Here is an 11,641-nt window from a genome sequence, read left to right as displayed (position 1 = left end):
AGCGGAAATATGGTACATAAATTTAGCAAGAATTTAGAGGCACATGGCCAAAATGTGTAAGAGCTCAAATATGCCACTTGGCCTAGATCAGGAGAGTTTAAGGTTCCAATGGTTGTTCTGTATATGAAGTGTCCTTTACTTTCTTTTTAAACATCATTGCCTCATAACGTCCAATTCAGCCTCGAATAGACTTGCTGAGTGTTAGGCTCTTGCTATTCATTCAGCCCTTCAGCCTGGTAACTATGGGCATCATGCATAACTTGGTAGACACATATTTAGGTCATTTGATACCTCCCTCTCGTCAGCAGCATCTAGCACAATAATGCTGGTATAAGCTCTCCCAACAGGATGGGTCTGAGAGGCGAAGCAAGCCGCCAAATAAATTCTGAAAAACAAAAATTAATAAACCATATGCTGTTCAGTATAAACAAAACATAAAAACAATCATCACCAACGAGTCCTATTCAGCCACTAAGTACTTAAGCGGCCTCACATAGTGTGTTCCCTCATCTGTAAAATGTGAGTTGAACTAGACCAAACTCTGAAAATTCCACAGTGTTACTGATTGTCAGTTGTGTGCATGTGTGATCTCAACCTTAAAGGCATCAATTTCAAGTGTCTCAATGTCTGAGGGTGGCAAACATCTTCCCATCTTATGCCGCACTCTTCAAACCTGTCCACATTCATAACATGCTGACCCTCCCCAGCTACTAACTGTCATAAGCTCAGGACATACTGTTTTACTCATCTTCATGCAGTGCTTGAACCATAGTACGTAGTCAAGAAACGCCTCTGGGATTAGAAGCCCCAGACTTGATGCACTATATAGGTAGTATAAATGAGTTGCAGTGTTTGAATAAAACTGAAACTATTTTGACTTAGCATCTTAGTTTTAATGTAATATATAAAGGTCACCAAAAGTGAAGAAACACTGGAAAACAGTAAAGAATAATTACTTGCTAAATCAAAATGACAGAAAAATACCTTTCTTCTTCCTAATTTTTAATTTCCTTATTTTCTTCCTTATTTTCTTCTTGGGGTTTTTTTTCCCCCCAAGATGCCATTTTTTTCTAAATCACTCATTCTATTTTTCTTTTTTTTTCTGTTCCTGTGACCACTGGAGCAATGTTAATGCAATTCTGAATTCCAGTAGGTGTTATTTCAACTCCAGGTCCCAAATGCATCAATTAAACTGGGTTATAGCATGGAGAATACCAAAGACAACCACAGATTTTAACTTGTTTTTGTTAAGATTTTATCAGGACCAAGCAGGTTATAACTAAAGTTCCGGTATGCTGAAAAACAAGTTATGTGGAAGAGGGATGAACATGTTACAGTATTAAGGAGTTATTAACAATGAGTAACAGAAATCCGTTTCCACTGAAGTCTAAAAACTTTCCATACTCACAAGCAGAATCTAGACATTCTTGCTTAAGGTCAATTTAGGTGTGGTATAGACCTAATTACAAAAATAAATTACTTATTTTCAGAACTTGCTGTGAAAGTTCTTTATAATTTCTTGCTAACAACTCTGTCCTTGGTCAACTATACAGACTAAGTGGTATTACATGGAAATATGTTCTAAAGCACAGGATTCCAATATGAATGGGAGAATGTTTCACCCCTAGAGTTTGCACATATTTTGGTTTGTGAGTATGTTAGCTAATATATTTAGTGCCCATTTAACCTAAGCTGGGATTCTGGGTGCTAACAGTTAAAAGATGAGACTGCATAGGGCTATCCAAGGTACTCAAGTCTATTGATGATGAATTACAAAACAACAGGGAGTACAGGGTCACAGGAGTCAGAGCTGGGCTGGCAAGAAAATCAGAAATACACTGGACTTTATTACTGACAGATCAGTCCAGCATTTAAAGAAACAACAGCACTCTCTACAATGATACAAATAAGCTTTTTACATGACAAATAATGTCCTCAATATTGTTACAAGTACTCTGGTACCGCCTTTAGGGTTATCTGAAAGAATAAAGTTTCTATTTATATAGATATGTTCTCTAGGACTTCTCTAGAAATTAAGTAAAGAATAAAGAACATAATAGCCTATTATCCCTATAGTTCATTTTATTATTTCTGAAGATATTTCTAGAAACTGCAGGAACAATTTATTTCCATCTCTTAAAGTAGCTTTGAAAACAAACCAAAGAATTGTATTGAAGGACCCGAATGAAGAGGGCGATAACTTGCAGTCTACACCATTTACTAATGTTTAAGGGTGAAGCCGCACTCACTAAAGAGTAGGCATCAAGTTAGATAGCCACCATCTATTTTACTTCTGTCCATTAATATTTCCCAATTGATCAAAGCCCTGCCTATTAGAAAGGAGACCTTCGATGACATCTTTACTACCACACATGAATTAATTGAAAAGGCTAGGTTATATTCTCACAACTCATAAAAACTGCACTGTTAAATCCAGATAACACTACTACATTTATATTATAAATTGAATTAAGGTCCAGAAAGTTCAAACAATATGTCCATGATTATACAAATATATTTTTCATGTTTTAACAATAACAACAAAAAAAGTTGGAGGAATTGTATTATCAATTTGTAGAACCAGAATAAAAATTTCCACCTCCGGCCTCAGTCTAGTGTTCTTCCAATGTAGCACGCTCATGCAGTCTGACATCAAATCAGTGTTACAGATTTTAATTCACTTGGCCAACCTCTACACGTATATAACCAAAGGTGCTATATATAGAAGAAATGATATATAATGACAGGAGAGATGTAAAGAAATAAATAGCACTGTTTCTATCATATTATACATCAGGAAACATACAGGAAAAGTTTAGAGTCTTGTTTCCCCAAATAAGTTTAAGCTTAAAGCAAAATTTCTGATCTTCACATTTTCATATCAAATAGTTAAGAACATCTTTATTAAAGTATGCATGAGACTGTAATCTGCAGCTTTGTAAACATGTCTTTCAAGCTTGCTTATTTACTATTCAACCATCCTAGATGGAAAAGACATTTATGACAATACTAATAATACTTCGTTGGGCCAGGAGGATGAATTCTTCAATGCTTATCAATTTAGTTCTGTATCAAAGGATCTTTGAGGGCTTCCCTGGTGGCGCAGTGGTTGAGAGTCCGACTGCCGATGCAGGGGACACGGGTTCGTGCCCCGGTCTGGGAAGATCCCACACGCTGCGGAGCGGCTAGGCCCGTGAGCCATGGCCGCTGAGCCTGCGCGTCCAGAGCCTGTGCTCCGCAACGGGAGAGGCCACAACAGTGAGAGGCCCGCGTACCGCAAAAAAAAAAAAAAAAAAAAAATCTTTGGAAAAGCAAAGTGCAAAACAGCATATATAGTAAGCTCCTATTTGTGTTAAATAAGGGAGCTATAGTCATTTCTATATGCACAGAAAATTACAAGGACACGTAAGACATTCTAACAGTGTAATGATGAGAAAATGAGACAGGCTAGTGTAGGAAAGAAATCTACTTTCACTATGTACTCTTTGGTACTGTTTGAACAGTTTTTTTTTACAACATTCATGAAATACTTTTTCAAGTAAAAGAAGACCTGTGACCCTGATACTATCACCACTACAAGACACACAGTATGTTCTTGACTCCCCCACTCAAAGGGTTAAGAGTCACATAAATGATTAATATAATTTTAAATGTCCAGATTCACTCTAAATAAAAACTAATGTTTACTCCCCAATTCTATCTTTATATTAAAAACAAACAACAAAAACAATTAAATTGTTCAACTTTTGGACAGAGGTATATATATATATATATATATATATATATATATATATATATTAACCCTGTGTGTTATTTTCACGGATAATGAAGTTCAAGTGTTCACTGGTATTACTGCTTAAGTTCTAAAAGCCTATAAAACATCTCCCATTTTAGTCTTCTATAAATAACATAAAATTTCAAGTTCATAAGAAATTTTCTACCATATACATTATAGAGATTTCAATGAATCCTATCTCAACAGAAATAAAAAAGTATGTAAATATATAAACACAAAGTAGAATGACACTGCTTCTAAAAAATAAACAGAAAAGGTAATTCAGTTTTAATTTATTTTCATCACTTGTTCTTCATGATCCAGATATTTTAAAATGCAATGAAAATTAACTTTCCATGATATGTCAGGGACTGGCACTAAAAAAACTTTCAGACTGCAAATGAGTTATACAAATGAAAATATCAAATGGAGATCCAGTTATCAAAATGAAAGCACTCAACATATTAAAAGTTCACAATTATTTGTTTAGAGCACATAAAAAAGTCAGCTTGCTAACCAACTGTTGTGATGTTTTCAAGAACTACTGAAGAGGTTTGAAGAAAATAGATTTATTAGTTAACTTATAAAGAGATTAAAGAGCTTGAAACAAGTATTAAAAAGAAATTTGTGCCTTTATTAGAATGGTGTTAGGCTTTAAATATACCAATTTGGGTAATCAAATTATTCATTTTTTAATAAGAAATGACACTGCAGAACTGCAATACTGGTCCAACAGTCTTGTCTTTACTTTTCCTTTAAAGCGAGAAACAGAATGCGAGTAATCAGAAAGCACTAGCAGGCATCAGTTAATCCAAGATACTAGCTTCTTAGTTCCAAAAGCACTTGCAAAGAAAACCACTGGGGGGCATAGGGTACGGAAGCACTTCCTAATAACTGGAATCCCATGAGTGTGTGTGTATGCCAAGTCTCACAGGCTATTTTTTGTATTTATCCTTTACTTGGTCATTTTTTTTCCCTCAAATACTAGTTTTTCTTTGACTTTTTTTCCTCAAAGTATAAAAAGTATGAAATATAAACAAGCTCTTGCATTGCACACTTCAGAGTGTACAATTCAAGCATTATAGAGCTATCTACATACCGATAAATCCCATCAAATCTTGGATAATTCAATAATATACAAAATAGCAGGGCACAGAAAGAACTAAAACCCACTTCTTTTTGTTACACGTTAAGATTCAAATATTCAATCTAAAGAAAAACACTTAATCATTTTGGCTCTCCTCTACATTCGCATGTTGATATACTTATTAAAATATTCCTGTATAATTATGTTTGGTCTTATTATTTCAAGTCAGGTTTACAACCTCAAAACCAGCCATCCAGACAAAACAGGTAATCAGAAAGATTATTTCTTCCCCACCTCCCTAACCCCAATAACTATGAAGCCAATTTTACGACATGACTCCAAACACTGGATTGTGACGACAAATGCTAGGTCCAATTTCTTCATAATCCTTTTTGGTGTGGCATACTTGGTAGAACTCAGGCTGCAAATAAAAGCATATATTTTTGTAAAGGTCAAAAATTTACCACTTTTCCACATGCTTTAAAATAGATTTGTTAAATCTAAAATGTTTATTATTAGTCCATTCATGGTACTTGAACAAAGCTTAGAAATTCTAGCAACCATGACTCAAAATCAGCTTTAAGTCTATAACCAAAACTGAAAAGGAGCATTTAACTCGAGTCCCTCCATCCCCCTCCTCAACACCTGTTTCTCCTGGGATTTTGAAATTCTGAGGAATGGAAGGTTGAATCACAAATGCTCAGACCATTCTGTTGAGGCTTTCCCCACACTGTACACTGAATCAAGAAAAGCAGCAGCATTAATCTAAATTACAGATAAACTACTCCTAGTCATGCTACAAAAACTTCTAGATTAACCTGTTTTCCTCACTCATGGTCTGGTATGGACAGACTGTTCCATGCTCTGTTATCTCATTTCTCAAAGGGCAAAGTTTTTTTTTTCTTTTTTATATCTTTATTGGAGTATAACTGATTTACAATGCTGTGTTAGTTGCTGCTGTATAACAAAGTGAATCAGCTATACATATACATATATCCCCATATCCCCTTCCTCTTGAGCCTCCCTCCCACCCTCCCTATCCCATCACTCTAGGTGGTCACAAAGCATTGAACTGCTCCCTGTGCTATGCAGCAGCTTCGCACTAGCTATCTATTTTAATTTGGTAGTGCGTATGTCAATGCTACTCTCTCACTTCATCCCACCTTCCCCTTCCCCCTCTGTGTCCTCAAGTCTCTTCTCTACTTTTGCATCTTTATTCCTGCTTTGCCACTAGGTTCATCAGTACCATTTTTTTTAGATTCCATATATGTGCGTTAGCATCTGGTATTTGTTTTTCTCTTTTCTGACTTATTTCGCTCTGTGTGACAGACTCTAGGTCCATCCACCTCATTACAAATAACTCAGTTTTGTTCCTTTTTATGGCTGAGTAATATTCCATGGTATATATGGTGCCACATCTTCTTTATCCATTCATCTTTCAGTGGACATTTAGGTTGCTTCCATGACCTGGCCATTGTAAATAGTGCTGCAATGAACACTGTGGTACATGTGTCCTTTTGAATTATGGTTTTCTCAGGGTATATGCCCAGTAGTGGGATTGCTGGGTCACATGGTAGTTCTATTTTTAGTTTTTTAAGGAACCTCCATACTGTTCTCCATAGTGGCTGTATCAATTTACATTCCCACCAACAGTGCAGGAGGGTTCTCAAAGGGCAAAATTACACACTCAACTAGCTTATACGGCACAACTGAAGACAATTCAAATTAAGGAAGAAAATAACTTTTACCTCTTATTTTTAAATGGTTTTCAATCCAAGGTTGTATAGTTTTCAATAATTCAGATAAAAGTTCTTACATTTTATTTAATACTCTGTGCACTACAGGATAAAGCACCATTATTTAGTAGGCTAACAATGTTAAAATATCTTTTAAAGGGGTTTTAAGATGTTTTGGTTTGGGGAGAGGGATCTTAGTAATTCCCTTTATTCAGTTTAGAACATCGTACTTCCTGTGTGATGAAACGTAACTCTTAATGCTTTTAAATATTTGCACAGAAAAAACAATGACCTTCTGATATCTGTATTACCACAGGGTTAAAAAATTTTTCCCTACAGATAAATTTTAAAACTTTAAAGGTTCACTCTAAAAAAACAAACAAAAAGAAAATAAATCCAAATGAATTCCACTTTTTAAAATACTGTGTACATTTCTATTTAATAACTTCCCTGAAAAATATTATATAAAAATTTAAGAAATTCCTCTTGTTCTTTTAAATTGTATAAGTACTGATAAATTCTTCTATCTTAAAAAAAAATCAAATTTTAAAGTAAGCTTCATCTCACTTACTGTGGAAGCCAGCATGGATCCTCCAAACCAAACTGCATATCGCTGCATGTGGTGTGTAATGACTTGTACATCAATAGGTTTTGGCTATAAGAGACATAGTAAGATCAGTTCAATGGTAAATTCATACAACAACTTCTGTATCATTTAACCTTAGATGTACATACTCAAGAATAAGTAAATAAAACTTTAAAAGATGTGGGGGGAGGGGTACACATGGCAAAACAGAATACAACAAAAACAAATTAAGCTAATTTTATTATTTTTTTAGAAACATAACCACACTGAAGTGAGGGAAAGGAACTAACCCAGGTAACCTGTGAACACAGTATTATGGCTATGTCCTCAGGCTTAAGATAAAAACTAAGCAAACACTGAACTCCAGTTAGTGGGTCTATTTCTCACAGTGGTATGGATTAATAATTCTGAAACTATTATATATGTATTCCAGGTTGAGCACAAACAAATGTATTATAGAAAACAGAAGCCAGGTTTCTCACTGTCTGGGAAGAACATTACAAATATGGGAAGGTAGAAGGCTAGAATGAACCTTATGGTGTTCTGGAACTTGCATTATCAGTATGAATCCATAGTTTTTAATTTATATAAATAGAGCCAACTAGATATAGATGGATACTCACACGTATCCTAGCTCTGACTGCCAAAAAGGCCTAGAAGCAGTGACCCCTCAGTAGCAATGAATATACCTAGTGTCCAATTCTTGGTTGTTTTTTTTTTTTTAATTGAAGTATAGTTGATTTACAATATTGTGTTAGTTTCAGGTGTACAGCAAAGTGATTCATATATATTTTTTTCAGATTATTTTACATCAGAGGTTATTATAAGATATTGAATATAGTTCCCCATGCTATACAGTAAATCTTTTTGCTTATCTATTTTATGTATAGCATAAAACTTTGTTTCTTAATAGCATTCTCCACTAAAAGGAACAAGGGTGTATTGAAACAAAATGGCTGATTACAAGACTGGAGAAGAGAAAGTACAAGATGAACCTGCAATATGTTGCTGTTCCAGAAAATAAGGAAGTGCCTGAAGAATACTGGGGCCACAACAAAAGGAATAAAAACCACCTTTGAATGATTCCTACTGGCCAAATCTGAGAAAATTTGGGCATCAAAATTAATAATAGTATAATGATATGTTGATATTATATCACAATGATATTAATGATATAGCATATAGAATAACTGAGAAATCAGGAGTTCACAGATATAACTTAATGAATGAATGAATGAGGTAGAAGGAAATACTCTTCCTTACAGTAAAGTGAGACTATAAAACATAGAAGAAATGACAGAATTTGCAAAATACCATTTGGCTGCTACCACAGTAATAACTATTTTAGCAAAGAAAAATGGATATTAAAACCAGTGGGTGAGAGTTGGATGAAAATCAGGATAGTTACATAGTCTGAAAGTATCTCCCCCTAAGATTCTTATTAAATATAAAGGAAAAAATAACTTTATAATAGAGGAACCGGACAGACACTTAACCAGGTGATCGAAGTTAGCATATGGGACAAATCATATCATGTGTCTAGTGATACAATGCACTAAAAAGGATACAACATCCCTTCTGTGGTATTACTGCCAAAAATGCAAAATCTGAACCTAATCATAACAAAACATCAGACAACCCCAAACTGAGAAAGATTCTGCAAAATAAGTTGCTTGTACTCTTCAAAAATATTAAGGTTATAAAAGATAAAAAACATGAGTACTTTTTCCAGATTAAAGGGAAATGATACCTAATTCAAACATGTGATCCTGGATTGAATCTTAGACCAGGAAAAAATAAAATAAATGTATTTTTTCCCTTTTTCTATAAAGAACAATAATAGGAGAAATTTGAATCAGGTCTATAACTAGATAAAATATTGTGTATCAAGGTTAATTCTGTTGATAACTGTAATGGTCTATTTTTAGGAAATACACAATAGAATATTTAGGGGTAATAGGCCATCATATCTGCAACTCATTCTCAAATAGTTCAGAAAAAGGTATATGTGTGTATTTGCATATAGACATATATTTATAAAAACAGAATAATAAAACTAGTATAAAATGCTAAAATTTGGGGAATCTAGGAGAGCAATGTATAGGAATCTTCTAGATTTTGCCAAGTTTTTTAAAGCATGAAATTATGTCAAAATAAAAAATTTTAAAGCTTACATGTCATAAAAAGATCTGGTTTTTTTTGTTTAAAAAAAAAAGCTGTTTGGCTGCCATTTAAAATTGGATTGACAAGAAATAAAGCCAGATTTAAATACAAATACATAAAGATGTTATGAAGATCTATAAAAATGACTACTGAGTAAAATAAAAGGGAAGGAGGCAGAGTACTCTAGTATACAGGTTTTTCCTGCCTCTCCCATTGCAGAGCACAGGCTCCGGATGTGCAGGCTCAGCGGCCATGGCTCACGGGCCCAGCCGCTCCATGGCATGTGGGATCCTCCTGGACCGGGGCATGAACCCATGTCCCCTGCATCGGCAGGCGGACTCTCAACCACTGCGCCACCAGGGAAGCCCTCTCATTTCTTATTTAGAAATATACAAGCTTAAAAATATTTTAAACATTTTTACTTTACTGAAATATTGTTTTCAAAAACAGCATTTCTTTTGTCATTTCATGTATCCGTAATGAGTCATTTTTACAAACTAAACAAGTACTTTTTACTGTACTCTAAGGGATAAGTTTAAGATAATCAAAATTTAGGGGCTGAAAACAGCTGTCATGCAGTTTCTCAACAAGCAGCAATACAAGAGTGTTGTAGTTTACGTTTAAGTAATTTTGAGTGACTGCGGTAGTCTCAGATGAAGCCCTCATTCTTGGTAGTTTTCCAAGTTGAATAAAATGTGTTTTACTTAGCAACATGTCCTCTGAATCAATGTTTTGCTTCAATATCCCACATTTAACGAAAATGAAACAAAATTTACTGAAATTCTGTCTTATAAATACATAAAGCAGTCATCTGAGAATTTAAGGCTAATTCTGACCTTTTGCCAGCAAGCCCAAAATTACAGGACACGTAACAGAAAGGTTGTTTTGCTGAACCACCAATTTGATTTCACACTAATGAGGCTGTATGGGAGAGGCTAGAGTCTGTGCAAGCAGGCTTGACCACATAACCGCCTCTCTCTCTCAACTCTGCTTTGCTGTCCCGCTGTAAAAGGTATTTAAAATTTTGTGGACCCATAAAGAATATTATTGCTGGAATATGCAAGGAATCTACTATATATAAATTATCTGTTTGAGACAGATATCAAAAAAATCTCTCTCGTGGCTATAACCAAGAAGATTTTCCAGAAATGTAGGTAATATCCTAGAGGAATGGAATGACCGAGAATATCATGAATATGAATCTATAAAATTAACCACTTTCCATTAGAATACCTCAGGTTCCTCTTATCTTTCTTAATAAAAGAAAGTTGGCAGACATTTTGCATTCCCAATATAATAATCAAGGCACCCTCAACCCTCCCACCAATAACTGAGAAAACCAACCTTCAATCTACCACCACTCAATTCCTCACTTAATTTCAGCCTGGCATCTACGGTTCTTTTCAAATCTCTTTGCAAGCGACGTCCGAAGTCCCTGAACATGGTTGAACCTCCAGAGAGGACAATATTCTGTATTAGTGGACAAAATAAATAAATAAATACAACTTTTATGTAAGAGAAAGAAGAAAAAATTTTAAAGATACAAGAAACGGTACTAAAATCCTATTATACCCCTTTGAAGAGAGGTGTTTTTAAATTTACATTCACCAAGAGAGAAAACAAAGAAGTTTTTAAAAAGTATGACCTAGAATAACAATTTTGCTGTAAATACTGACCTTGTAGAGAGGACGTCTGACATCAATAGGACAATTCTGAATTACTTCATCTACAACTTCTGAGATAGGCTGAGTAAAGTCTGGATTAGCAAACTGAAAAGTAAATTGGACATATGACAGAGATTAGACCACTACTGACTTAAATATCACAATAAAAAATTAAGAAAGCTTTCAGTTCAAAAATAAAAGGACTTCTAAAAACCATAAATTCTGGTCTCTGATTCAAATTAAAGACACTGAAGTCAGAGATTTCAGAAGAAATCAAATTAAAATAATGATCATATATACCATTTCATAACCACCAGAATAGCAAACATGTAAAGCCAAACATACTATGAGCTGGCAAAAATCTGTGCAACACTTTACAATGCTGATGAGAATACACGTTGATATAAACACTCTGGAGAACAATTTGGCAACGTCTAATAAAATTTAAAATGTACCACTACTAACTCCACTTCTTATAACAAACCCCAAAGAAACTCCCACACATGGGCTATTACATAAAGGCATAAAATTATAGCAGCTTTGCTTTTAAGAGTAAAAACAACCCAGAAGTCCACCAGCAGGGTATGAAATAAATAAAATGCTGTGCCGTCAATCCTCATTATTCATGGA

At 34.5% G+C, this 11,641-nt stretch overlaps 1 protein-coding gene across 3 annotated transcripts in view; it reads right to left on the bottom strand.

Moving 5' to 3' along the window:
- Positions 1-4,052: 4,052 nt before the first annotated feature.
- Positions 4,053-11,641, bottom strand: part of ACTR3 (actin related protein 3) — a 57,490-nt gene continuing 49,901 nt past the window's right edge. For 2 of the 3 annotated variants that reach the window (XM_032637513.1, XM_032637512.1), the window contains exons 9-12: positions 11,024-11,116; positions 10,692-10,817; positions 7,170-7,253; positions 4,053-5,283 (exon numbers count right to left, since the gene is read on the bottom strand). In XM_032637513.1, the coding sequence (XP_032493404.1) occupies positions 5,188-5,283; positions 7,170-7,253; positions 10,692-10,817; positions 11,024-11,116 (399 nt within the window). In that variant the 3' untranslated portion in view covers positions 4,053-5,187. Of the gene's footprint in view, positions 5,284-7,169; positions 7,254-10,691; positions 10,818-11,019; positions 11,117-11,641 lie in introns of all 3 variants that reach the window. The other variant, XR_004350728.1, reaches the window with a different exon arrangement.

Source organism: Phocoena sinus, chromosome 7, assembly GCF_008692025.1.
Source record: "Phocoena sinus isolate mPhoSin1 chromosome 7, mPhoSin1.pri, whole genome shotgun sequence".
Lineage (NCBI taxonomy): Eukaryota > Metazoa > Chordata > Mammalia > Artiodactyla > Phocoenidae > Phocoena > Phocoena sinus.
Note: the sequence above shows the minus strand (reverse complement) of the source record. Positions and strands in the feature narration are given on the sequence as shown.